Below are 25,560 nucleotides of genomic sequence, written 5' to 3' on the forward strand. Positions count from 1 at the left end.
TCAGTACAAGAACATGCCTCCCCCAAACTATGTGCTATCAGTGTAACTTCGTGAACATATGCTCAATAACTATTGGTTCCTAGACTGGAAGACAAAATATAGTATCAACCTTTTGAGCAGTGTTGCAGATATTTAAATATTGGCTCAGTGAACGCGCTAGCCACTCACGTTTTGTAAGTGCTACTCTCACACATCGAGATATTTCTGTATTGATATTGGCAAGAATGCATCACTCTCTGCAGCAAACAAAACCATCCCCTCCATTTTGGGTAACTGGACGGTGTTCAACATCCCTTGATACATGCTCTCAAGTATGAGGGGGTAAAACAGTGCTGTATGGATGGGACATTATCCAATGCCCGCCCCCTCCATCAAAGAATGCATCCATATGGAGGAGTGGACTGGGAGCAGTGACATGCCAACAACCTTGATTTTCAGATGGGCTACCAGATTCCTGTTCTTGGACTACAGGGCTAACAACCGTGTTGAACAGTCTGCTAAATAGTTGCACTTGCGATCAGGCTGATCGAGAGACCACACTGCCTGTGATTAGAGTTAAAGCCAGGCTCACTCAAAGACCATATCTGTTGGACAGGCTTGAGGCCATGAGTATCTCAGGAGCCATTGTGGAATATGAGGATATACATTCTTAAACATTCTAGGCATGTGGCTGTGCGTTGCCTTTTCTCCAGCTTTCATAGCAATACCAGACAGCATTCCTACAGCAAAAGCATGCACACTAACAATCACAAGCTTCCTTGCCAGCAGCTATCCATTTCATGCACATCAGACTCCAACAGATCACTACAGGACACTTTTTCCATGGCGACAAATTCATGTTAATTACAAAACTCATTTATTTAGCCTCTGCCTCAAAGTTTCTGGGGTATAAAATCATAGTGAAAAAAAAGGTAAAGCATGGTGGAGGAGTTCAGTAGTCCATATGATCCCTGGGGTGCTTATGCGCCCCTCTAGTCTTAGCTTTTGCATTTAGGTGAGGATTTTTAAATGGAGTTTCTGTGCCTTCTAAACACACTGGATGGATGTTGCCGCAAGTCACACGGGTGTACTCTTGCTTGTTGGCATGCTGCTTCCTCTTGATGTGCTACAATAGAGCAGTAGACTCCAAGGCCATGAAGTCTCTGTACATTTGCAAAGGGGCATGTATTTGTGTAAAGCTGGTAGGTGCTGGGAGAGATCACTATGCACATTTGGGTGAGGAAGAAAGGATAAGGTTTTTCCAACCTTGTGGGTGCACTGATGTGTCTGTGTGCCCGATCAGACTATTTCGGAGACAGGCTTTGAGATTGGTTGGTTACATCCAGTGGGCCATTTCCTTTTTTTACTTCCACAGAATCAGAATGCAGTGCACAATTTGGTGTGTGCAGAAGGATTATTCAATGGTCAGTATGGCATATAAAGCGTGCTGATGCAGTCTCCGGTTAAGTTCACTGAGATGGGTTTCTAGACTTATCACTGGTTTGCTTCGCTTACTCACCATGCAGCAGTATCAGAGGCAAGGTTCTGTTCCTTATTTTCAAAGCTGAGCTCCTGGTCACTGCAAACCTGACTAACTGCTGACTCGGGAAGAGGTACGGAGGAGCCCAACTCAATGCTGGATCCTTCGTACATGAACAACAGCAATTATGCAGATGGATGCTGCCACAAAACGGCTGGAGAAGGAGACCCTTTTTATCCTCCAAAGGAGTTAACACAGAGGCAAGCCATCTGCTCCACCGAGAGGGGGACCGTAGGGTGGATCATTCCAGTGAGGTCTTATTTACCAGGGTCTACTATACCCAAGTCATACAGAGTAACGGTGCAGTATCCAGACATAACACCAGTTGGTTCTCCACCATGTAATTCTTAGTTTGCCCTTGGTGTCAAGTACATGCTCTCTCTCAGACCATCAGGAGAATTCAATGCCAGAAGTAAACTTTCTTATCAGCGAGGCGATTCAAACACGATCAAAACGTTTCACAGGGCCACAAAGCAAGTGAAAGAAGTAAAAGCCTGCCAGGTGCCGGTCTTCTAAAAGCTGTACACTCACTCTCTGTTCCTGCCAGCATCTTTGGTCTTGCTGACAAATATTATTCCTTGCCGCTTTTTTAGTAGGCACTGTTGAGGATTGCAGTCTGACAAATGCCTCCTATGTTTTTGGATTCTTTACTGAAAAGGGGAAGGAGATGGTACAGTCTTTGCCTGGTCCCTTCACTTTTAGTTTTGAAGCATGCCCATTGAATGTACTCCTTTGCCAGAGCCTGGTCGTGGAATGCAGGCTGGTCATCTATATAGGATTATTCTTAACCCTGTACTAGTTCAAGGAGTAAAGCTGTCAAGAAGATCTTCCAGTTTGAAAGACTGAATAGTAGGTATTCCGCACACAGCTGCCTACTCCATTGGGCGGTTGATTAATCGGTACAAGCCAGGTAAGGCTAGGAATCCTTGCAAAATGGGACGATAACCTTCTCTCAGAATATCTGGAATTTGAAGAATTATGGCACAGCAATGATCACTATCTTGCAGCCTGCATGTTGCTTGAGAAGCATCTGGTTCAAATTTGCCCTTCTGGCTTTTGAATGTTTTTAACTCACGATTAGTTTTTTCTTTTCTCCTTTGTTTTAGTGGGCAATCTGATGGACTGGTTTTAGAGTATAAGGTCCAGAGTTTGTCAGATTGGTTGGAGAGCTGCTGCTGTTCTAGACATTTTCTACATTTGAATGGATAGAGGCCTACATCGCGAGCCACTTGGCAAAACTAATATATATATGTAGGTTCTAGGACCTTTTTATATATAAAAATTCCTGCAGTGCAATTGTTCTGCAGTCAATGGAAATCTACCACTGGGGTGAGAGGGCGAAGGTTCTGTGTAGTCAAGACTTTTTTCATATCGTTTTATTCCGTATGTTTCACAGATTGGTGCAATGGATCGGCTGTGCTGCTGGGTTAGGCTTTGATTCCACAGTCGATTAAGCTTTGCTATTTTTAGGTGTTCTGTATCATCTATGTAAATAAGAAAACAAGAAAACAAACATTTAGTTAAAAGCATAGAATAAAGCATATAATAAAACAAATAGAAAAATTCAGCCATACTATAAAAAGTACCATCAGGAGTACTTTTTATTTTAATCAAGACTAAATGAACGCAAATTGAAAAACACCCAATTTTAGTTTTTCGTCTAAAATAGAAAAAGCTATCTGTGGGTAGACAAAAATAGAAGAAGGCTATCTCTTGGTAGACTATGGCTCATTAACATTTTAGGCCTTTTTAAACAGACACTGAGGCAGTCCGTAGCTACAGGGAAATACTGTAGGAGGTGATGGCAGTTTAACGATTGTGTCCAGGGACCTCATGTACCAAGTGCTAGTGTTCCTCCTTTGAGCCTCGATTTTCAGAAGGGACTACTCATGGCAAACCAAAGTTACCTCGATGATGCAGCTTGGGGTTAGGAAATGTGATTAAGTACAGCACATTCACAAAGCAACAACAAAACAAAAAAGCATGAATAACTATCCAGATATATATTTTGAAAACAGGTCATTGTTTAAGACTTCCATAGATTACAGGCAGCACAAGAAGCCAAGTTTACAGCATGTTCTGAAGAAACCAGGATATATTGTTGATGCTGCTGCTATATGGTCTGTGTCTCACGCCAAGGCTTCTTCAGCAACATTTTGAATAGTTAGATACCACCAGTCTCGGTAGAAGGAAAGATGTTCTCTAGGCCCCCCCCCCCACCCCACCCAATGGTATCCACAAACCGGTCCTTGAAAATGTCTCAACACAACGTAAACGGGGGGGGGGGAGGGGCGGGTAGGCCTGAAGAAAACGTGATTTCTGGGCACCGTTAAGGTAATTTGAAATCGCCCACTCACTTCCCTACGCCCACACACCTGCATGCACAACTGCAGCATCTCCTTTAAAAGATCTACAAAAAAACAAGCATTGGCATTGCCAATAGGTCTCACTTTTGGGCCCTTATAAGTATTTAGTTATGCAGCACAAATCCTTGGTGCAACACCACCAACTGTTGCATGGCTAAACACTTATAAGGTCCCAAAGGCGAGACCTATTGGCTATGCCAATGCTTGTTTTTCAGTAGTCCTAACTGTTTCAATGAGGGCGGCAGTCACTCTGCTCCCCAGGGGTGCCTGAAGAGCAACTTATTATTTTTACCAGGTTATTATTATATAACAAACTTAAATGCACTGTGATGTTTTTCAACTTAGTAATTAGTTAAGATACCTTGCGAAGAAAAAGCATTACAGCGAGAGCTGCAGCAACACGGGATCTGCCGTCTCACCCAGTCCAAGGGTCAACAACATGAAGAGAACTGGTTGAAAGGATCTTTTTTCAGACATTGTGCAAACAGAGTAACACGGAGCTAATAAGTACATTCGTGAAGGAGGTGCCTTCCAAATAAAGGGGGAAATGTAAAGTGTCAAATAGAACTATCCAAAATCCCCTGAACTGAGCGAATTTAGTATTCTTATGTACAAATCCTAAAAAAATCATGAAGGTACACAATATTCAATGCACTTTTTTTTTTTTTTAATCAACCTATAGAACACAAACGGTTTTAAGTTAAACTCAATTATTTAAACAGCGATTACTACAGTGGCTAGTTAGTTTGCAAGCAATCTCAAACTATTTCAGGACAAGGGAGTCACTGGAAAGCAAAGCAATTTACCCAGGACTAAAAAAACACAAGGTAAAGTATGGAATCGAGATTAGAACCACTGTCTTTTGGAACTAAGTTGTTCAACTTAACTAGGCAGTATCTTCTATCCCGTAATAAGCTTTTATAGGACATTAAAAGACATAATTGAATAAAAACCCATTGCAAATTGTTTTGATAAATATGCTGGTATGAAAGTCTGCATGACAAAATAACTGCAATGGATATTTTCATCCTAATTAATTCAAAATCTGTAACTGAGCCATCTTGGTAGTGTGCCTAGTCTTTAACACATGCAGGGTTACCAGCTCTTCCTAAAACATAACAGAAATTCTAAAACATACTTTGCACAACTGTAGACAGCCTTCTGCTCATTGTAGAGGTCTCGAACTGGCACTCAGATGAGCATTCTGATCTCAAATGAACATGAAAACATTTAAAACCACAAATAAGTGAACCTTACCCTGTTTGCACGACTGATCATCTGTGAATAAACTGATTAACTCCATTTGAAATACGCATATTAAGCACACGCTGAAACGTTTGCTCCTACCCTTTTTAAAATAATGAACATTTAAAACCCGTTCTTTAATTGAGCGTGTAGCGTAAATGTGCAAACAAATAAAACTGACAGAGGCAGGATATATTCGCAAACTTTGCTTTAACTTGCACCAAGTTCACTAAATACTCATGTCCCGATTCGCTAAACACACTTATGCGAACTACACAGTGCATACTGACGTGCCCCGGAGGCAATCATTCTTAGCATAAAGGAGCAAAAACAGAGTGGCCTCTCAAAATGCATAAACATCCTTGATTAGTACTGGTGTTTTATTGTGAAGAGGAGTGTAAGGAAATTAAGCAAATGTTCCCCATTGGCAACTCCTTATTACATAGCACCAGGCGACCTTCTGGGTGTAGTGCTGAGGAGGGTTACCTACGGATCGATGCACTTCACAATCGGGTGCTGTGAGTACTGTATAGGAGGGAGCATGGTGTACCCTAAAGTTGTGCGTGATGGCGAGGCTCCACGTCACATCATGGCGCTACTTGGACAGCACAGTATGGCAGTCTGTGGTGCACTGTAGTGTTGTGTTCTGAACGCATAATGATCTCTTAGCCGATAGCGTGTGGAACAATGCGCTACCAAAAGGGTTAGTAGTGCATAGCGATGCGTGAAGCTTTAGTGCAATGACTGTACAAAAATGCCACATGACTGGTTGCGTATAATATAGCATGTGACTTCGTTTTGCGCACACAGGAGAGACAGAGGTGAGAGTGTGTGCGTGTTTAGTTATAAAATGCACATTGCGTGCTAGGCTACTGGCAGAGCGTGGAGACGTAAATTCCTCTTACAGTGAATAGTGACGTTTTCCTTTGGTTTAGTACTGCTTGGGGTAGTCAAACCGGGCGAATCGGGTAAAAGAAAACAGTTTTGGCCACTGTATAGTGTTGTTTTAAGAGCACAGAAGTGTCCCTAAAAGTGTATCCAGCAACAGTGCAGATCTAAGTGACAGTCACTATGGAGGAACTCTTACCTCCTCCAGCTCCTGTCACAAGGACCACTTTCCCATCAAATCTCAGCGGGGTTGCCATGCTGCTTTGAGGCAGGTAGTTAAGGGAAAGAAGTGAATAAAAAAGGGAAGGGAACAAATTAAAGAAGGAGGGAACAATGGAAGCATAGAAGGAGAGAGGTAGAAAAGATACGAAGGAGCGCGCGAGAGAAGAAGGAAAGGAGAATGTGAGACTAAAGGATGAAGGGAAGGCAGGAGAGACGAGAGAAAAAAAAAAAAAAAAAAAAAAGAAGAAGAACTGGAGCTGAATGAAATAGAAAAATACAAGGAAGGAAAAGAAACAAGCATCGGCCGTAGAAGCGAAAGTCATCGCGATCACTGTGAAAGCGAAAGTGATCGCGATGACTAGGGATGCGCGTGCAGCAATGGGGGGGAGGGGCGGAGACGGTGCTGAAGGCTGGCGCAGGCAAGGCAGATGGCTGGGCGACAAGGGAGGGGGAAATGCAGGGAGCAGCTGTGCATGTGCACTCCATCGTGCACTCTAGCTTATCGCCATCACAAAAATGTGAGTAGCACTTTCAAAACCCACCTACTAAATGTCTCGCCAGACCAGCGCCTGCACTGGGTCAGGCGAGACCTAAACAGGCCTCTTGCGGGGCCCGTGGGGGACAGCAGCGCCACACTCACGAGGAGCCAACGCCTGATGATGAAGCAAGACACCCGCAAGGGTGTGAGGGCATCATATCCAAAAGGAGTAATTCCCCCACCTGCATCTAGATCCATATGCATTGAGAGATCACACCTACTCGACCAGAATAGGTTGTCTTCCTTCCTTGAAAAGGTCTCCCATCGTTACAGTCATAGTGGGTTTGATCCACCACTGTTGAATGGACAGCACAGTAGCCAAGACTGAGCAGATTTCCCTCGGTTTAACCCACGACCCAATGAAATAAACAGTTACTCAAACTAATCCAAGTCAAATGAGATGTGAAGGGTCCCCATATCGGTTGGGTGCTGCATGTCATTTAGAAATTAAGGAGTCGTAGGTTACAGACGAGGAAAGAGAATTGATCGCCATGAGAAACAGAACTCTAATAATGCAATTGTATTGTAGGGATAATTAATTTCTAGATATCAGCGACAGGAGCCCAGGGCCTGGACAAGAGCAAACTAGAAGAACTGGACTCACCAGAAGGAAGATGTCTCCTTGGGATTTACTGCTGTTAATTTCCAGGGCAAAGGGTCTTCTGTAATCATCCTACTAATTAGCAAGCTGGTCTTGAACTGATCTTTTGAAATGTGTGCGAAGCCACTCACAGCAGCTCTTGTTGCAGCTCATCCTTAGGTTTGGTCTTATGATAAGTAATTACATTCAAATTCGTTGTCAAATCAATATCTGTTAAAAAGATTAGACATTGTGTTCACATGAATGCAAGAAGTACACTGAAGGTGATAAGCATACGAAAATGTCCTAGCACATTATGAGACCAAGATACAACACATCCACCCCTGCCCCCACCACCCCCAAAATGAAACAATATTGCTTATGTGGAAAGGAGGTAAAATAAAATGCCTGGGAGGCCTATGGCCAGAGTTAATAAATGAGCAAAGGGATGGGTGTCCACAGCATGCTTTGTGGACTTCGATTCAACGTGGATACTGTTGACAACAGCTAGCCAATATGGTCCTAATATCATGTGGCTCAGTTAGGCCCAGGGAGAAACACTGCCATTTTACATGCACACAGTTTCCTAGATTGCCTTCTCCTTCACACACTGACTTTTGACACGCATGTGCGCGTGTGACAGTACAGGATTAGTTTACATGAAATGCCATTGCTTACTCATTCCACTTTGGAAGAACAATATCACAACAGCTTTAACATCTCATACATGGTCTGTACATACATTGTGCAAATGTGATTGTTATTGGTCAATGAGATGATGCAGCTATCCTTCGATCATAAACGATGGTGGCCTGACTAAGGTCTCCGCTCAGGAGCAAGGATGCTTTTTGTTATAAAAAATGCATTTCGAGGTTGAGGCAGACGATCACTTGCTGTCATTGCACGGTCACTACATGCTGGAACCTCAGCCCAGCTGCTTGGTGATCCCTCTGCAAGGAGACATGTCCAACCTGCGACCAAGACGGGGACCTAAATACTTTCCCTTCAGGTAACGGGGGCTAAGTCATCTTATAGGGGATTCTTGGCTGAGCACACGCACACACCCTAGGCATCTAGGTTAGGGAATGCATAGTAGGAATACCCTATATTTCTATATTATTTTATATGCTTGCATAAGTACACTTTTAGCAAGATGGTGGAACTATTCATTTTGTTCAATGTCCTTATACTTCTAATTAAGTTTATCTGATCATGGTAGCACATTCTATAAAAGAATGACAATAGTTCTTTTTTTTTTTACACGCCCGAAAAACTATTTTCGTGGGGGAAAGCGACAGATAGTAATTGCCCCAGATGTGGAAAAGGTACAGCAGATCTTATACACATGTTCTATGGCTGTGAAAAATTGAAATCAATCAAAACTGAAATAACACGGTTTTTAGAGGGGCTACTTGATGTCAAAATTAACCTATCCCCGACCCTGATAATAATTGGCTGTGACGTGAAACTAAATACAAGTATCGAGGCTGAAGCTTTAGTTTTTATCTCTGTAGCAGTTCTTAGGATTCTAATTAGCGCAGCCTGGAAGGATACAGAAGCCCCAACTTTTCAAATGTGGTTGTGCAGAATGTTGGGTATACATAATATTGAGGAGGCATTATATGATTTAAAGGGAGCAAAGTTAAGGGATGTGGGCAAGCGACTCTGGGCCCCAGTGGCTACATGGAGGACAGCAAAATTAACCACAAATGAGTGACATACTGGCTGTGTCGATATTTAACATGTCAATTTAATTCGTATTGTTTGTCACTGTTTATCAATCTTTCTGGTTTTTGTCTCGCATGACGGTATAATGCTATGCTTCTATTCTATGTATCTATGTACCCATTTAGTAATATGTATTTACCGGTACGAACTCTCAAATAAAATAAATAAAAAAAAAAAATGAATGACAATAGTTCAATAAATATTGAAATATTCTTTGTAGATTTCTCAGATGGAGAGGACAAATGACTAAGCAAAAGGGTTCTAGATCGGTTACCATGATTCCTGGGGCAGTCAGGATTGCCATGTTCTGCGATTGTCCAAGCCATCAGCTACCTGTCTAGGTTTAGGGGTGCTTATGGTGGCACTGAGCTAGCTGGGCTCTAGGTCAACATATCCTGAGGGGGTGCACGGAATCAGTCTGGCACCATCCTTACATTTATGCTGCCCAACAAACGTGCAGTTCCTACTAGAAAGTGGAAACTACACAACACTAACTGGTTCAAAGAATACCACAATGTCCGACGCTATGAAAAGTCGGCTATCTTGCATCGTTTTTAAGAGGGACTGGGTGCAATGTTCACTAAGTCAGTGTTTAGTGGATTTGAACTCAGAGGATTGAGAAGCAAGTAAGCTGGTTCAAATAGAATTTTTTTTTTCTAAACAAGAAAAGGGCAGACAGTGTTCAAAGTGAAAATTTAGAGCAGGGTGGGGTAGTTCACAAAGTCTCAGTGAGCAGTTAACAAGGCTACCGGAGGTCAAATATTCTTGTCCACAATGATACACTGTTATAGGTGAAGCCAGCTGTGATCCAAGCCTCAGTAACAGTTCAACTAGGGAATCTACTGCTTCTGGAGTTCGACTAGTACTCAAGTAGGTCATCTTAAATGTAGAAAAACGTCAAGGACTGCTATGTCAATACTGGCCAGAGACCAGCAAGATTTCTGGTTGGAGAGGCATCCACTGTACCCAAATATTCAGTATTAAGGACCACTGTACTGGGATATGGAGCTAGGCACAACACAATGTCATACAAGTATATCCTCAGAACAGTAAGGGCTGAAGAGAAAGGGTATCAGCACTAGGCCAAAGCCAACAGAGACTACCACAAGACCTGGAGTAAAAAGAAAAGGAAAAAAACACCCAAGTCTCCTCACCTGAAAAGGGTCCAATCCTGCTCCCCACAAAGCTAGAGATGGCACAGGACATGTCCAGGGTAATGCAGGCTTACCCAGCTTGTATGCGCGATCTGCTTGTCCACAATTCAGCGGTCTCAGGATACAGTTATTTTTTGGCTCGTTTCTACTGAGCTCAGTCGCATGGACCTTGTACTTCAAATCAGATCAGATCACTTATTTTAGAGATCATCAATACAAGCATCTGTTAGTTGGTTCTTCCTTTTTGTCCTCTTGGTGAGGGCAGTGTATTTCTTCAGGCTCGTGCTAGGTCTCTGATGAAGTCCTCCTGCTGATGTGACACTTCCTGTAAGACAATGAATTGGTTAGAACCGTAACCAGCAGTATCTCATTTCTCACTTAAGTCTCTCGAGGTTGCTAAATGTTTCCATCAAAAACAACTGCCGGTGGATATGGGCAAGTTTGCATAATGATTTTGGGAGCACAAGCATTCTATAAACATGTAACACTTTCCCAATCAGAATACACCTTCCTGTGCTTTGCCAGAAGGAAGAGAGAAGCTGGTATTAGCTTTACCAGTTATGCACATTCATTTAAACAGACATCTAATGTTTGCAGCCAAGGCAATCATGTATTTACGCAATGCCCAACACAATAAAATTAGCTTGGCTAGGACATTAGGTAGAAACTAGTTAGGCAAGGACTGTATGTATATTCTCCAAGCTCACAAGAAACCCAAATAGTTTGGGGCAGTCACCCAGGTACAATGTACATGCAGGTTGTCATGTGCAAAAGGGAAAAATACATTGTTCAAGTACACCGTATCCTTCGGAAGATGCTCACAATTTCCAGGTTAAACAACTGATGTAGAAAAGGCAAAACACATTTTACTCCAAAAAAAGCCTGAGGGGGCAAGGTTAGCCAAGTATGGCCCCAGCTATGGCAGACAGCATAGATTTTAAGGGAACAATCTGTAGGCCAGACACGCTGCAATGAAGCGATTAAAAACACTAGTGCAACTGAAACTAAAATTAGCTACCACAAACCCTTATCCACCCGCTTCTTGGTTTCTGGGGACAAGTACTCTCCTTGACTATGGGTAGCAGCACACTTGTGCACCTCCTGGCCACCAGACTCCTGTACTGATGTATGCCTCAAAAACATGTAGCATCTTCAGCAGATTATCAAAAGGGATTGTTGGAAAATGCAGGGTGGGTTGGGTGGCTACAATGTTGTTTTTTTAATAGCAAATGAGTGACAGACTGAATTGTGTAGGCCCTAGAATAGATCTAAAGCTCATGGCAGGAGATGGATCACTGCCAAGACGGTTAGGATGCCTGCTATGAATGTGGGACATTGCTCCAATATTAAAATAATTCTGGATTTTCTATCCAGGGACTAATATGAGGAATGCAGCGAGCACAAACTAGACAGATATGTAAAACTGCCATACAGTACTCATCCATGTAAGGGCTGCATGTAGAAACAAGATGACCATTCAGAACTCCATCAACTGATACTTTGAAACAAAAGGAGATTGAGGGAATGGCTGAATTATTTCACTCAAATTACTTTCATATTTCACTATAATAATTCACCACTAATCCTTTATGGGTTCCAGGGTAGCGTGGTACTCGACAAAAAAGCACTTCAACACCCCATCAGAGGTAACAAGCGCTATATAAATGCAAACCTTTTTCACTCTTATTCCTCCACTATCCTTCTCAATCCAAATAACTGACTAACCTATCCACCACTCAAATTACTTTCATATTTCACTATACTAAATTTAACACTAATCCTTTATGGGTTCTGGAGTAGCGTGCTACTCGCCGAAAAAGCGCTTTGACGCTTCGTATGGGGTAGTAAGAGCTATATAAATGCAATTACAGTACAATTTCAGCCATCAATAATTACACTGAACATACCATGCTATCCTTTCTCAGTCTCTTCACATTAGACCAACATTGGCAAGTAAATATTAGATCTGCTACAAAAGGGACTTACAGCCAGAGTTGCCAAGGTTCCCCAGAACAGGAACATCAGCAACCCAATCACCTTTACTGTGCTGAATCAGTTTTAACATTAACACGGTGGCTCTGGCTTGCTCTTTTTGGGTTGGATTTAATGATGATTGGACCCAGTGTCCACTACTCCTATATTTAACATTCCCAGGCCATATAAAAAATATTGTCCCCGGCTCACCTCAAGGATCCTTTGTTCAATTTGATCTATGTAGCAGTACTGGAGCGTAATAAAACTCATACCACAATTTAAACTGTAAAGATCTATTCCTACTGCTCAATAAAACTAGTTCAATTTGTTTGCAACAGTACTCCAAGGCCAGTAGAACAGATAGTGCCCATATTGGTCAGTGTTCCAGTGTTTATGGAAGCTGGCCTTAAAAGCAAAGGCGTGGCGGAATTGCTGCCACGGATAAAAAAATAAAATTAAAATAAAAACACAAAAAAACTCTGTTGCACTAGGGCACTTAGCACATAACTCCCGCTATTCTGCATCCCTATTAGGGACAGATTATCAAGAACGGGCGAAGACATTATCGCCGCTTTAGCAGCAGGAAACTGCCGCTAAATCGGCGATAAGGGGCTTGATAATATGCCCTAGAAAATTCCAATCGAAGCCCAGGTTCTGGTGAAAAGGACATCAAATATGGGAGTCTATTGGAATTCTCTAGGGCGTATTATCAAGCCCCTTATCGCCGCTATAGCGGCAGTTTCCTGCCACTAAAGCGGCGATAATGTTACGCCCGTTCTAGATAACATAGCCCTTAGTTTTTAAATGCTTTTTACTCTTCAGGAGATCGCCTGTGAGCGTGAACCCCAAATACCAATAGCAGCAATGCGGTAAGTGCCTGAGTGCAAAAGATTTTTACCGTGGCAGCCATCCTGCAGCGCCCTTGCTTGTAAGGCCAGCTTCCATAAACACCAGAACACTGACCAAGATGGCGCTTAAGCCCCTCCCTCCCAAGCCGTGTAGTATATAACATACCACTGACGACAGGTATTCCGCTCCCTTTAGAAAACCCTCAATAGAGCAATTAAAGGCGGCGACATTAAAACAAACAGTATCTGGGGGTCGCGCTGACATGCATTCTCCCATAGAGTAAAAACTATTTAAATACGAATAGCAATCCGGGAGTGAGTAAGTGCGTAGTCAAAAAGCATTCAGTTTGACACAGTGAGCTCGATGCTGGTGGGCGTGCTCTTCAAAACCACGCAGGAAACCTACACCGCCCCAACAGTTATTCATAAATTCCATCAGAACATGTTTTCCCATCTCGAAATAAAAGTCAGCTAATTTAGGTCGAAGTGGATTCAAAGTCTGAAACCAAAACCGCATCTCTGGAGGACAATCTCGGTGTGCGCGCACTACGGCAAGGATGTTAAGGGGGGCAGCGGGGGGGAGGGGGAATCCCAGCACTGTTTTTGCACTAGGAGCCACCATCTTGGATGTCCTAATGTTGATTCTCTGCATAGATTACAGTGACATCTACAAGCTCTAAGGGGTGGGGAAGAAATAGCTTCCAGTTATGAGTGATGGATTGGCTTTACCTCCAGGGTATGTAACCATCCTTAACTATGAATTGGCTCTTTGTGGAGTAGCCTCCTACAGAAGAATAAGGAATTCGGTTTTGGGACCAAACAAGGATAAAAGTTGGTGCGACCCTTATAGGAATCATTAGACAAGTTTCACAAAGATAACAAGCATTTACAATGCAATAGGTCTCGCATTTACGCAAGTTTGAGCTATTGACATTGCAAATGACGATGCCTTTTATTTATGTTTTTTAAACATAAATAAAAGGCATTGTCATTTACAATGCCAATAGCTTAAACTTGCATAAATGCAAGACCTATTGCATTGCAAATACTTGTATTATGATACTTCAGTTGTATATAATGTTTTCTAGGTCATATATAAAGTGACAAATGGTTATAACACTAATTATTACTTATAACTTTTAAACATGCTGCGCAGCATTCACAATGCTCTGCAACACATTAAAAACATTAACAAAGCCAATAGCTCTCTAAACACGAGGCCCATTGGCTGTGGCAGTGCTTTTTTATTATTATTTCCAGTGCACGGAGTGTCTTTTGTTTTATTTATTGGTTCTTCCACTTATATGCCGCTACTCCAGCTGGTGGTGTCAAATGTCACAAGTAAAAATACAGCGAGAGCTCCCACAGCCTGCCCTGTGTGTGTATATTTAGTCGCCCAAGATGGCATGTGTTTGATCAGACACTGCACCAGTGGCTAGTGTGAGGCGGCTTGTGGCCTACTTTCCCGCGTAGATTTGACACATTATTTACCCCTGAAAGGCCCTGTTTCGTGTGCCGCTGTGGGAGAGGAAGGCCCGTTTGACAGCACAAAGGAAATCCGCCTTGGGTGTTTTGTGCGCGTGTGAGAGTTTGTGTCAAACTGTGCATGCGTGTTTGCATCTGCGCGTGGCTGTGCGCGTGATTGTGTTTGTGCTAAGGGTATATACATGTTTTTGGGTGTATGCGTGCATGTGTGTGTGTGCTGAGCGTATGTGTGTATGCCTGGCTGTGCTTGTGCCTTAATGTGCTTGGTTGTCATCAGTTCCTTCTTATGCACCTTTTCCTGTAACCTCTTTACGTTATTGATGTTCGAGACAGCGGGTCAGCCAATAACCTCATGCAAAGACATAGAACTACGAAGATAACCCGGGGGTGTGGCTGTGACGTCATGGGATTCTAACCACCGGGTTGAAAACGGGATCTTGACCACCCGCAGCGCCACTCTTTGATGCAGTGAGAGTTCAGCTGCTTGCAGAATCCATGCATTTTAAGAGGCTGCTGGGCGGTGCTGTACGAGGGCCACCATCCTTTCCCGAGGACCAAGCAGAGAGGGGATTCCGGCTCTGGAACAAAGGCTTGTTGCATCGAAGCCGCCTCCTCAGGGATAGGAAGCGCTAGATACAAATACAATTTCTTGCAAGCGCCTACTTACATAAGATGTCTTCTAGCAGCTCTCTGGAGCGATATTCAAATGGGAAGGGGTGTTGGCATTATTAACTAAGCATATTTACTGGGGGGGCGTAACAGAGCTGCTGACTTCGGTACAGCGTCTGCTCAACATCCAGTGTGTCACACACTCAGTACAGACACTTGAATATTCACTGCGAGCAGGCACTCACAACGGGCTCTTTGATGGTCTTTGTGTGATTTCACATTCATTAAGTATTTGCAGATGCTCAGCTTGTCAATAGACACTCACTGCATGCCCTTGTATGTTGAGTGTGAACAAACACTCGTATGTGCTCCTAGACGATCTGCGTGAACACAGACACTAGACTCGTGGGCGTGCAGGGTGTGAGTTCACATTCCGGCTCAGGAGGCTCTCGGGTGATAGTGTGACCTCATGCTAGTGGAAACCCAGATTTTTAATGTAGGAGCGCACACTGAGGACAATGGGATGTTAGTGCGTGTGAACACACTCTTTACAACAGTAAATATATTAGTGTTTGTGCACCCAGCAATGACTTCGGGGGGGGATGTATGTATTCAGTGCTCACCCAGAGGATTTGGGAATGTTTTGTGTAGGAGCACGCACACATGACCGCCAAAGAGAAGTTCAGGTGTGAAAGCCATGATACAGGGCAATGGGAGGACGCACACATGAAGGGCATTGGGCCGCTGACTGTTAGTACACACGCTCCGTGGTAGTTGTGAACTCACCGACTCCTAAATTACACCAGTGGTGGCAGGTGGGGAAGCTTCCAGTACCAGGAAGAGCGGAGACTCCGCAGTCGGGATGCAGGGGCTGAAATTGGAGTCAGAGCTGTAGCTGTCGCTACACCCGCAGTCCGCTTCCCCAAGCAGGGGGGGAGGGGGGGGGGGGGGGCGTGGCCCTCCACAGCACACGCTCCGCTGCAGCACGGCGCTCCTCTTCGCTCCTCCAAGAAGGCAGCTGCTGTTCAACATGGCGGTGTCGGTTTGTGGCGGGTGTCGACCGCGGGCACGGAGCAGATCTCCATGACGTATTTGCTCGTGCTTTTCTCTGCCGAGCCACTTGGACGGCCTCGCCTGTTAATGGGTTTCTTGTCTTTATGGGGCCATGTGTTTGGCCCCATAAAGATAAGAAACCTTTTGCGGCGAACGCAAAGCAGGCCAGGCAGTCCAAATGGGACAGCTCAGAAAGCCAAGCAAATACGTCACCAACACCTCTTTTCCAATGGCTGGCCACCCTTTAGCATAAACGGTGACGCCAGCCAATGGAAAAGAGGGGCGGGGCTTAACGCCCCTAACAGAAATACCCACATCACATTAAATCTCGCCAGCGAGACTGCGCATGCGCGCAGCCTACGCAGGCGAGACCTAAAAAAGCAGGTGGTATGCCAAAATGAGCAAAAGAAAGCATGATAGTGGGAAGTGGACTGTATCAGACGGTCTTCAGACACTACACCTTTCTACCTCACCTCTTAACACTAACCCCACTCCAGTGAACATAACGGAGTTCTCACCAAACCCATCCTAATGCCAGCAGCCCACGTCCCTCCCGTTCCTTTTAAAACCTCACCCCTGAAAATATCACTCCGTCCACAATCTCAGCATTCCTTACCTTTCCATTCTAGGCCATCATGGTTCCACAATTAATCTAGTCAGCCCAGCTGGCTCTCTGCTACACCAGATCTTTGTTCCTTCCAGTTGCAGTAGTGCCATAAAAGTCAATGTTATAAAAGCACTTTGTCTTTTTGCGTTTTTTAAAGACATTTATGGTTATCTTTTTCAACATAAAACGTAGCTATTATGTGGGAGCTATCCTGAAGTCAGGTCACTAAGAACCTTCTTAATCAGAGGGACAAGACTAGGATGGATTGGTCTGAGGTTAGGGTCATTGGGATGCAATAGAATGGAATCAGCCAGTAAAACATTGGGAAATCCTGTAGGCCAATTACATTTTAAGTTGTGAGTTCTGATTAGGTTCAAGTCCATCTTCCTGTATGTGCTCAATACGCGGAAGCTATTTTAAGTCAAAAGGGGGCGGTGGGTAAGAGGGGTTGGCAGATCACATGTCAATTGTGGCAGTAAAGGCAGCTCGGTTTGTTTAAAGCTATGGGTACCCACTGCAGCTTTGAGGAGTCAAGTGTTGTGACGACCATGTCAATAAGAGGGCGAATCAAACGGGTGAGCGGATGGAAAAGAAATTTGACTTAGTTCATTATCTCATCTAGCAGACGCCTACTGACAACCATTGTGGTACAGAAGTGCAAGAGGCATCCTAACCTTTTTTGACTTTCTTTGCGCTAGATACAAACTATGCCTTTTGGATCTTGTGAGCTTGATTTCCAGTTCCAACAGTAATGCCTTGTTACCAATTTTGATTTATGGAGGCATGGAACAGGAGTATCGGTGAGTACTGTACTTTTTGAAGGGCACCCTTACGGTTTCTGCATGGAGTGAGCTGTTGGAAGATTTTAAGTGCGAGTAGGGAGTTGCATATTGGCTAATGCACTAATTTTGAGACTTCTAATAGGGAGGTGATGCTGAAGAGAAAATGAGACCAGCAGATTAACATAGCTTACTTGGGATTGCTTTCCAAAACTAGAATATGCGTGTAAAAGATATTTTGCAATAGTTTAATGAAGTTCCAGGCTCCCTGAAATTATAACCCGATACTAGTCTCCCTCCAAATCTTAAACTCCTTCATTGGCTTATTTATTGCTGTTGACCCGTCATTCCTGTCTACGTTTGATAGCTGTAACACGTTTTCTTAAGATTCCGCTGCACAGCTCACAAACACAATTGTCTAGAGAAAGCGGTATGAACCTGCATCACTAAAAGGATGGGCAAAACTTTCAACAAAATATATATGAGAAGACAAACAATAGACATGCAGTAATCAGCTGCAAATGTAGATTGAGGTGGTCCTAAAAACAAGGAAAAGTCAAACAATTTAGAGTGTTTAAGGCCATAACAACTGCTGTACAGAGAAGCCCAGCTCAAGCAGATTACATTTACAGGCAGTGCAAAGGAGAACAAGGTCCTAGCAGTTTCTAATATTAGCTATAAAAATTCTCCAACACTGGAAATGGCGGACCACTCTGGTTAACAAATTAAGCAGAACATTATCAGTAAAGAGATGTAAACCCCGATTTCCTTTGCATACTTAAAGATGCATTCATCACAGGATTGAAAGTGTGATTTGTGCTCATCGTTCAACGGTATCTTGCGTGAGATGAAACCACAGCTCCTGGTAATCACAAAGTAAGTGGAACCTAGCTTTCCGAGAGATTTTTGCGGCCATGCAAACTCAAGCCAAAAATTACTTTTCAAATGGTGGCACGTTCTTTCTGATCAATGCATATTAAAGAGACAATGGGGCATATTATCAAGAACGGCGTTAACATTATCTCCGCTTTAGCGGCAGGAAACTGCCGCTAATGCGGCAATATGGGGCTCGATAATATGCCGCAGAAAATTCTAATAGAAGCCCATGTTCTGGTGTGAAGGACATCAAACCTGGGCTTCTATTGGAATTCTATAGGGCATATTATGAAGCCCCTTATTGCCGCTTTAGCGGCAGTTTCCTGCTGATAAAGCGGCGATAATGGTATCGCTGTTCTTGATAATATGCCCCAGAGTTTGGTAAGGATGTTGGCATACAGGGCGTCAGGGAGATAGACTTACTACCCAAAGTATCTGTGGGCCTGTCAGCCTCACTCTGATATCCAATCTTTTATCTAGAAGCTGACAGGGGGTAATGATTGTCCTATAAAATTATCTGTGAATCTCCATTTCATCCTTACGCAAATGAAACAACGCCCAAACAAGCTGGGTAGTCCTCCACAGTATGCTTACACTGTGCTCCTTGTATTTAGTTTATAGGAAATAATACCTATTTATAATAAATTCTACAAAGTATAAATTCAGACCACTAAAAAAATGCCAGGTGCAGACTAAGTCTCCAAACCGGTAAATAGGATTGTGGGAATCCACTGAAGAACCTCCAAGATGCTAAACAAAATTACAAGAGGAATATTGGGGAGAAGAGGGACATGTACAGCCAGCAGACCAGAGAAGATTTCATTATGCACAAATGACTGGCAAGGCATCAAGTCCAGGACTGGAGGCCAAACCCTCCCAACAGCCACGGGTTAAAATTCCTAGAGAAACAAAAATATGGAAGGTTTCAGCTACAAGCATCAGGGATGTTACAAAATTTCAATCGAAGACTTTCAAATTATTAAAACAGTCGTAATATACAAGACAAGTATTTTTCAGAAAAATACGAGTCTCAGAACTAGGAGTCATGATAGCATATAACAGGGGCGAATGAACTACAAAGTTTCTCTCAGACAGCAACACTAAGGAAGAGCAGGCGGCAACAAAACAGTAAAGGTGCTCAATGTGCCATGTGCACGACCATGGGGATTATAACAAAGAAAGAAAGACTTAAATTACAGCCTATGTAAAACTAGGCTATCAAGAGCAGAAAGGTTGCAACGTCTATCCTCCGTAGGGGCTATAAAACGGGAACAAATGATAAAACATCAACCAACATGCAAAAGAACCAAAAGGTTAAGAATGACTTATGTAAACAAAGTCTAGTGTGTTTCCATGGAAAAACGAAACTAACATTCATACTTAAATGGAGGCATCGAGGAGCAACAGCCAGGTTACCTGCTTTTGCAACAAATAGACACCAAAGAGTAGGCAGCACTTATAAGAGTAGAGTTCACGGAGGAGCTTTTAGTCTTTAAGAAGCAGCTCCGAGTTTCTACACATCTTGTGTTCAAAGATGGAATACTGTGCCACACTGCACGACTGGGTGTGGTCGATGGCAATTGGAACACAAATGCTTCAAGTTACAAAGGTTCCCGAACTTGCATTTATCCAAGTTGTACTTCTGGCAGACACGTATTCTTGATTTCTTCCCACGTCTTTTCTTCTTTTTTGGCGGTGACTGCTCAGGCGGAGATTTGCTACACATCACCCGTGGGTGATTTTCCCCACAGCCGGAACAAGCATGCTTCAAGCGGCACATTTTCCTCCTTACCCTGCATTCCCCTTGGTTGTAGAAATGGCAAAGTTCGTCGTCGTCTGGGCCACCACTGGGATTCTTTTGGTTCTCTTGTTTTAGCCCCTCGGCGCCAGGTTTCGCAATGGTACATTCTGCACCAGGGTGCTTACCCCCACATTTGGGGCAGATGAGCTCAAATTTGGGGTCACCCATCACCAATTCACCTTGCTGGGGTTGACAGAGTTTTTTCTTCATCACTGCCTCATCATTCGGTGGCTGCTTCTTCTTTAGATTAGGTTTCTTGGGCTCCACTTTGCCACAATTTACCCACGAATGCGCCTGACCGCAGCCAGAGCAGGAATGCCTGAAGATACAGTCGTTCCCAAGCTTGCAGAACCCATTGTTATAATGCCTACAAATGTCAGTCCCCGGTAGCGTCTCCAATGATGGTTTATGCTTAGGTTTTGTATCCTTGCCAACTAGGTTCCCTGTGCTACACCCCACCTTTGGCTGCGGCTTAACGACGGCCTCCCCACTGGAAGATGGTTTAGGATGCACGCTGCGGCTGCATTTCATCTTTGGGTGCTTACCCCCACAGATGGAACAGAGATGCGCAAATTGGCAGCGGCCTGCCAGTTTGCATTTGTCTTCATCATACAGCGAGCAGGTTTTCCCAACTGCCTTCCCCCCTTGAGGGTGCAGCACTGGCTTGGAGACCTTCTGCCACAGCTGAGGGTGCACCACTGCCCAGCTCATATCCGGATGGGCCTCTTTCAATTTACGAAACAGCTGATCGTAGATGCGCCATGCCCCCTGGGACAAATGGTCATGGGCCCAGCGGATTGTAACACTATAGTTAAAGAAGCCCTCCATCTTATCTGGTGCATCTTCTAGCAGAATGCTGCCCATTATTTCAAATGCTTTCAGCCAGTTCGCAAGTGTCCGGTCAATCGCAGCCTCCTTTTGGCCGGGGAATTTGGCGGACTGCCCTTGCAGAAGGGCGAACATGTCAAAGAACCGTAAAGACCCCACTGTCTCCCGTAATTGCATGGGGACATGGGCTGCTAATGGCTTAACCCAACTAAAGTCGTCAGCAACCCCGGCTGGAGGGCCTGACCCAGTAACTGACCCTGAAGGCAACACAGGCATTGCCCGCACCAGTGCGACCTGCTGAGGCAGCGGACTGGCTCTGAAGATTGCATCTGTAGGCAGTTGATCTACAGGAACAGAGGATGCCCGCGAGGGGGCTTGGGTCTGTGCATCTTTACTTGGCCTCTTTTCGAAAGTGACTGTAGACAGGACTGGCAGGCCACGTATCGAAACCGGGTCTGAAGGCTCAAGTGTTGTCAGAGTCTGCTTACTACCCGACACCTGCATGCCAGAAAAATACTTGTGGAACACGCTGGTCGCCTCAACAATGAACTCTTTTATCTTAGAGTACACAGACGTCCCAGCCTGATATTTTCCCTGGGCGCTCAGCACTGTGGGCACCTCTCGAGAAGAGAGGGTGGTTGCACTACAACTAGGACACTGCCCAGACCATGAAGGCCATTCCTTGCTATTCTGGCAGGATTGGTCCTTTACAGTCATCTCCTCCTCTTCATCCCCAGACTCCTGGCTGACCATTGGATTGTCTGACCAATCCCCAACCTGACCCCAGAATCCCTGGCCCTTGGAATCACCAGGGGAGAATAGTTCCACTCCACCACGTAGTAGGGTATCGACTACAAATCCCCACCCCTTTCGCACTGCCACCTCCCAGGTCATCAGCACGAGCTGCTCATCACTTAGCTCCATGATGCCCTTCTTTCTTGATGTCCTTGCTGGATTGCTCTGCTGGTGCCAGTAGACCTTCCAGAAAAACGATACTCTAGTGTTAAAAAAGGGAACAACGCTCTTTCCGGATGAAAGCTGGGGTCTCAACCTAATCAGTTCAGCATACCTCCCAATGCAATTGTCATAAAAATCCTATTAGTATATTTGTGGGTTATAAAAAAAGACACTACATGGTCTATCCCAGAAGCTCAACCGAACTGAGTTATCGCACCAAGAGACTTTTCATTCCAGGTTATCTACATAGAACAGCGTAAATGGCGGTGCACCCCATGGGCTGGTGGGGGGGGGGGGAGAGACTGGGCGAGTTGTTGGATAATGTGCCTCTAGAAGGGGTGGTTGCTGGTTACTGTGGCTTACGCAGGCGGGGGCCTGTGTGGAACGCAGGCGTGTAGGGTTGATGTGTTTCTGGCGGGGTTAGGTTAGCTATCCTGAGTAGAGGTGCTATCTAAGATTTTTTTGGTGTGTGCTTATTAAAGATGATTGGCGTTCAGTCAGGATATATATGATTAGGGGAAAGTTGTAGCCAGAGTGGGGGGTTACATCGGTCTTGTAAAAGATGGTGGCTGGCCAGGATACTGGTCGCGTCGTCGGGGGAAGTACGGGTAGCTCACTACAGGGGGCAGGTGTACAACTATTCAGTGGGGGGGGGGGGTCTACTTAGCTCGCTCTCGTTATAGGGATCCCTCCGTTACCGGTGGGGATAATATCGGCAGGCCAATTCGACCTCCCCAGACAGAACTCACTCCCAGCGCGAACAAATGCGCACCAGATCTCCCATCAGCCCCGCAGAAACCGCGCTCCCGTGGCCAAATAAAGCCCCGCCCACAAAAGGGACTCGCAAAACACGGAGTGTACGAGCTGGCAACGGAGGAATCGACGCTTTAGCCCAAGTACATATGATAATGGTTGTGGGTAAAAGAAAATGCCATTTTCTTTTTTTAATGACACATACTGATGTATTCAGAAGGAAACGTAACACCCCTCACGTGCCGGCGGCAACGCAACCAGAAAGTATTAAACGAAACAAGCTCTTTTTTTAACTTGACAAAGAAGCCCAGTGGTTTCTCTTGAGTCTACAAAAACATATTTTAAAACGGAAAAGGGCCGTTTTCGTTTCAAATACGCCGGCAACCCATCGATCTACGGGTCTTATTGGGCAGCTCAAGAATAACGATAGTAACTTCCTTTTGGAAGAGGACAAAGGCCGATCCAAGATGGCCGCTGAGTTCTTCTTTATTTGAGTGCACACCTTGTCACCTTCAACTTTTTTATTTTTTGTTCCATATTTATATAGCGCGAACTCGAACCGAAGGTATTGGAGCACTTTACATACCACCGTATTTACATTACACATTCAGGCACGGGGAGATTAAGTGATTTGCCCAGAATCACATGATGTGGACGCGACCTCGAGGCTCGAATCCTGGACCACATCATTTATCCTGGACCACATCATTTATTTTGAAAACGATCGAACCTCCCGCTTTATCGTCGTAAAAAGCCCACTTATCGCCCTCTTCCCCCCTTAGAGCGCTGAGCCTTTTTTAGGTGGGAAGTTTAAGAGCGCTACATTACGTTATGTGATAAAAAGAGATTTCAGGAGTTCTGTAGCGAGAGGGGCAGAGGCTCTCCGCAGAATGTTGGTTCACCTCAGTGAAGCGTGCTGGCCCCTTGCTCGTATAGAGCGGTGCCGGTAAGAAATTTGGCTTTCTCCTTGCAGTTATAGATAGCGCGGTGCATATTTTGTTTTCGCCAGTCATGTATCAGATCATTGATTGGCGTCTTAGGTTTATCACACTGTGTAGTAATGCGCTTTACTATTGTTTATTTATTGATTTATTTATGCAATTTTATATGGCGCGAACTTTTTTTAAATATATACATATATATATATATATTTCATGAATAACTTTATTTCAGTCATAAGACCATAAAAGTACAATAAAATATATACAAGTACAAGAATAAGACCATAAATAGAAGAAATGTTTAAGAAAATTATTAAACAATGAGTTATCATGGTTAAAGAAAAAAAATAAAACTAAGGCAAAGCATTTCATCAAGTAAAATTCATCCTTCTCCGCCACATGCCATGTAAAAAGCGGGAAACTGCATAAACAATGAGGGGATTAGTGTCATTCGTCAAAACTCTGCATGCTTGTGCACACTGTCTGAGGCCCAAATTTTTGCACAAAGGGACAAGCCAACATTTCCGGGTCATACTATAAGCTGGGCAGAAGAACATGATATGAATAATGTCTTCATTACAAATTTTACAGGCTGGGCAGATGCCCTCCATCATTTTATCCCATCTAGATATTAACGCCCCGATTGGCAGGGAACCATGCCTCAACTGAATATATAATTTTCTAGCTAAAGGAGGCTGTACTAAGTCCAAGAATACCTCAAAGCCAGAATCAGTTTTCACCATTAAGAACTCAGAGGTCACCCTACCCAAAGTGGTCGAGCAGCATAACATTTTGGAATTATAAAGTCTTACAGCCGCCAGTATCTTTGACTTTTGAGTCCTCACACAGCTAATGGCCGGGGTATCCCAGAGATGGGGCAAACCAACTTGATAGAGGGAGGTCTTTATATGGAGTAGCCATGGTATTTTCTTATAGTTTAGCTGTCTCCAAATTGCAGTAAATTCCCCTCTGAAAGTTGCAAGTTCGGGGACAGACCATAGCCTTCTCCAAAATAGTAGTGGTCGTACAGCCGCCAGGTCACTAACGGATTCTAGATCCATGTCCAAACGCAGTGGTATTAGAGGTGTGCTCTGGGGAAGACCAACCAAGCCACGCATAAAAGCATGTTCTACCTTCTGTAAGTTGGATGTGTTTGTATGGCTCCACAGTTCAGCAGCATACAAGGCCGCTGACCTCACCTGTATTTTGTAAATCTCTAGTACAGGAGTGACAGGTTTGAATATAGAGAGTCTATGGAATCTTCCAATTCCTCCCGTTATCTGAGATAGCCTCAGGGAGGATTTAGCTACTTGAGCGTCCCACACAAAGTGCTCAGTCAGCGTGACTCCCAAATAAATAAAGGTCTTAACTCTTTTTAGGGGGACACCAGCTAGTGCAGGGTTCGGGCGGGTGTGCCTCGGGGGATTGAAGATCATAAACTTAGTTTTCCCCAGATTGATCTCCAATCCCCTCGAGGCACAAAAGATCATAAAGCCGTCCAGAACCCGCTGGATACCCGATGATGTCCGCGACAACAACAATGTGTCGTCCGCGAACATCAGAGCGGGCACCCGACCAGAAGCCAAAAACGGGGCGTCACTATCCCTAAGACTATTTAATTCGTTAATCAGACCATTTACATATAAACTGAACAATGTGGGAGCCAGTACACAACCCTGGCGAACCCCCCGGGTTACAGGAAAACGAGCTGATAGCTCCCCATTCTTCCCACACCTCACCTGTGCGAAGTTCCCTGTATGAAAGCGGACCAGCACGTCAAGTAGATGGAGTGGGAGACCAAGTTCCTTC

The 25,560-nt window shown here is 44.3% G+C and overlaps 2 protein-coding genes across 3 annotated transcripts in view; one reads left to right on the forward strand and one right to left on the reverse strand.

Moving 5' to 3' along the window:
• LOC146811672 (microfibril-associated glycoprotein 4-like) overlaps positions 1 to 25,560 on the forward strand; it is a 639,295-nt gene that overhangs the window by 389,266 nt on the left and 224,469 nt on the right. The window lies entirely within an intron of this gene.
• LOC146811677 (uncharacterized) lies at positions 840 to 22,842 on the reverse strand. Its single transcript, XM_085618646.1, has 4 exons — positions 16,826 to 22,842; positions 10,241 to 10,565; positions 7,383 to 7,589; positions 840 to 3,003 (listed from the first exon to the last, which is right to left on the reverse strand). Exon 1 carries the CDS (start codon positions 22,022 to 22,024, stop codon positions 20,000 to 20,002), a length of 2,025 nt encoding a protein of 674 aa, XP_085474772.1. The 5' UTR covers positions 22,025 to 22,842; the 3' UTR covers positions 840 to 3,003; positions 7,383 to 7,589; positions 10,241 to 10,565; positions 16,826 to 19,999.

The sequence above is a fragment of the Triturus cristatus genome, chromosome 7 (assembly GCF_964204655.1).
Source record: "Triturus cristatus chromosome 7, aTriCri1.1, whole genome shotgun sequence".
NCBI lineage: Eukaryota > Metazoa > Chordata > Amphibia > Caudata > Salamandridae > Triturus > Triturus cristatus.